Below are 2,743 nucleotides of genomic sequence, written 5' to 3'. Positions count from 1 at the left end.
AGGAAAAGAATTAGTTCTTCAAGAAGTTGAAACATTACCTGGAAACTGAAATGTGATTCTGGGTAGTACCAGGATTACGAAGAGGTTCAACGATGAAAAATAATAACCAAGGAATTGGTAACCTGCAAAAGAAAAACTCAGGATATAAAAACAATATATCTGGTCACATCCATGCATATCAATTTTACACTGTACATGTTATCCATATGCAAATTTGGGATTTAATTTCGATCCTTATTCCGGATTCGAACAACAATCCGAAGAGTAAACATATTTTAATTAAACCCCAACCTACTTTTCAAAGTTCTATTAATAAGATTTCCAAAATTTAAAATGCTGATTAACATACCCAACGCATACGTCAAAAATATTGCTACCGACGGAACTGGACACAGCCATGTCACCAAGGCCTTTCCTTGCCACAATAACACTTAAACAATCAATTGGTTTTCAAAACTCAATTTTTTTTTAGAAAGCAATTTAACAATTCCATTCGGATTTTGGCGAAAAGTTGCTCTTTTATCTGTCTTGGCACAAAAAATCAATGAAGTATATTTTAACATAGAAACCATCCTAAAATGAGAAATCGGCGCAAAATTGCTTTATTAGGATCAATAAAACTATCCGATAGCATGCTGTCGCTTCTGTCATGTATTCATACTGCATGCATGCTATGTAATGCATTCAAGGATAGGTTCATTAAATCTTACAATCATATTCTATTTGTTCATCACAAGATGTTTAAAATTAATCACACCTGGTGATTAAATCAGGTATGCTTGTTCCAGCGGCCAATATTGTCAACCCGATTACCTAAATTTATGGTACAATTTGTTCAAATATCGTATAATACAAGCAAAGTTAATCCATTATATTTCAACTTTACTCATTTCCAATATTAATTCAAATCAAAAAGTGCATGGTGAAATTATCATTGGTATATGCAAATGAAAATTATTCAAATAATCTTTTTTTGGAAAAATTTAGAACATTTAAATGTTATACATTTAAAAAATATCAAAGAATTGCGTTTCCTCGTCATTATTTAATTAGTTGAAATGATAGTGACATGATTGTCACTTCTTGATTTTAGACAATGATATGAGATTATCATCCCTTGAACTTAGATAATAATATGATTGTTACCCTCATTTTTAGCACCATTATTAGCTAATTAAATGGTTATAAATGTTTACCTCTGTGGGCATAGCAATCGTTTCTCCAATAGTATTAGCCATCCAAACCATTATATATGAATAAAATGCAATCCAAAAAATGGAACCAATGAATGTTATTGGGAACCATTTGCGGGCATTCTATTTCAAATACTATTTAGAATTGAAAATAACAATTTCAAATATAATTTGAGTCTTATAATCCTCTATGGACTAAAAGATGATATTTGAAAAAAAAGAAAAAAGGTTTGAAATTTGATAGAAATGCTTCAATTTGAATTTTCAACAAAGTCAATAAACTTTATATTAAACATTAAAATTTTCGGATGAAAATGTTCCTTTAATGAGTAATATTACGAGAAATAATTCCTGTATACATATCCATACCTGCTTCCTGACATCAGGAAGTGTCACCCATAATGGGAATAAAATTGGTGATAGGACTAGATAAAGAAGCTGACGATGTAATTTCTCAGGCCATGACATATCTAGTGGCTTCTCTTCATCTTCTTCAAGCATTTCTTTCTATAAATTGAAATTTAAATTTTCCTACTGATAATTTTCAACTATCACTTTTGTATTTTGGGTGGTTGGAATTATCAGTTAATTATAATTAAAATCTTACTTAGCTTTCTGTTATTCTCTTTTATTTTCGATTGACTTTTTATAGTACACAATTATTTTTTTGTAATTAGCAATTTTCAAAATTAATGAAATGTTATAATTTTGATCTTGTGATTTTATAAAGTTTCATAATTACTTCAATACAAAAAGAAATGAGTTTGAATAGATTAAAGCAAAGTATGCAAAAGTTACAATTTCCGATACGCAAGCTGTATTGGGACATATTGAGGTACGTTTACTTGTCATTGTACTTCGTGGACCCATTTCTGAATCTATACGTTCCATTTCATATGTTGCATTAGTCTGAAATTCAAACTAATTCATCTATTCTCATAAAAAAAAATTAAGTTAATTTGTGTAAAACATTAGCCATTTTTCAAAAAATTTATTTTAAGTAGAAATGCAACCAAATTAGAAAGTATTTTTAAAACTATTATGGAATGATAGATGAAAGGATAGAAGGAGTTTGGAAAATTTATTCAAGCATTGCCAATAATGTCATTAGCATTTATTAGCATTAGCAATAATGCGATAAATAGCTGGAAGTAGATTTATAGTTGAAATTTTTATATGAATGATAAACACTTCCTCAATTTATTTTATCTTATCATACAAGATATTAATTCGAACCTTTTGATTATTTGGATGATATTGCCAGTCACGAACAATTTCATCAAGAGTAATTTGTGTTGGCCCTGTACTATTATTTTCATTTTGTGCAAGTGAGCCTAAAACAAAATTTATAGTTAGTAAAATACAAGCGCAAAAACACGATTACTTTTTGTTGAAAGTATCCCTCAAATGATGGGGAAATCTTAGATAGTAATAATAACTAATTAATAATAATAATATTAATAATAGTAGTAGTAGTAATAATAATAATAATAATAATAATAATAATAATAATAATAATAATAATAATAATAATAATAATAATAATAATA

At 28.0% G+C, this 2,743-nt stretch overlaps 1 protein-coding gene across 1 annotated transcript in view; it reads right to left on the bottom strand.

Moving 5' to 3' along the window:
* LOAG_16707 (K -dependent Na /Ca exchanger) overlaps nt 1–2,743 on the bottom strand; it is a gene marked incomplete at its 3' end in the record, with an annotated part of 9,367 nt that overhangs the window by 1,055 nt on the left and 5,569 nt on the right. The window contains exons 9-15 of the mRNA XM_020449357.1: nt 2,430–2,527; nt 1,992–2,102; nt 1,563–1,700; nt 1,197–1,316; nt 758–813; nt 350–430; nt 39–122 (exon numbers count right to left, since the gene is read on the bottom strand). Of these exons, the coding sequence (XP_020307124.1) occupies nt 39–122; nt 350–430; nt 758–813; nt 1,197–1,316; nt 1,563–1,700; nt 1,992–2,102; nt 2,430–2,527 (688 nt within the window). The remainder of the gene's footprint in view (nt 1–38; nt 123–349; nt 431–757; nt 814–1,196; nt 1,317–1,562; nt 1,701–1,991; nt 2,103–2,429; nt 2,528–2,743) is intronic.

Source organism: Loa loa (assembly GCF_000183805.2).
Source record: "Loa loa unplaced genomic scaffold supercont3.14, whole genome shotgun sequence".
Taxonomy (NCBI): Eukaryota; Metazoa; Nematoda; class Chromadorea; order Rhabditida; family Onchocercidae; genus Loa; species Loa loa.
Note: the sequence above shows the minus strand (reverse complement) of the source record. Positions and strands in the feature narration are given on the sequence as shown.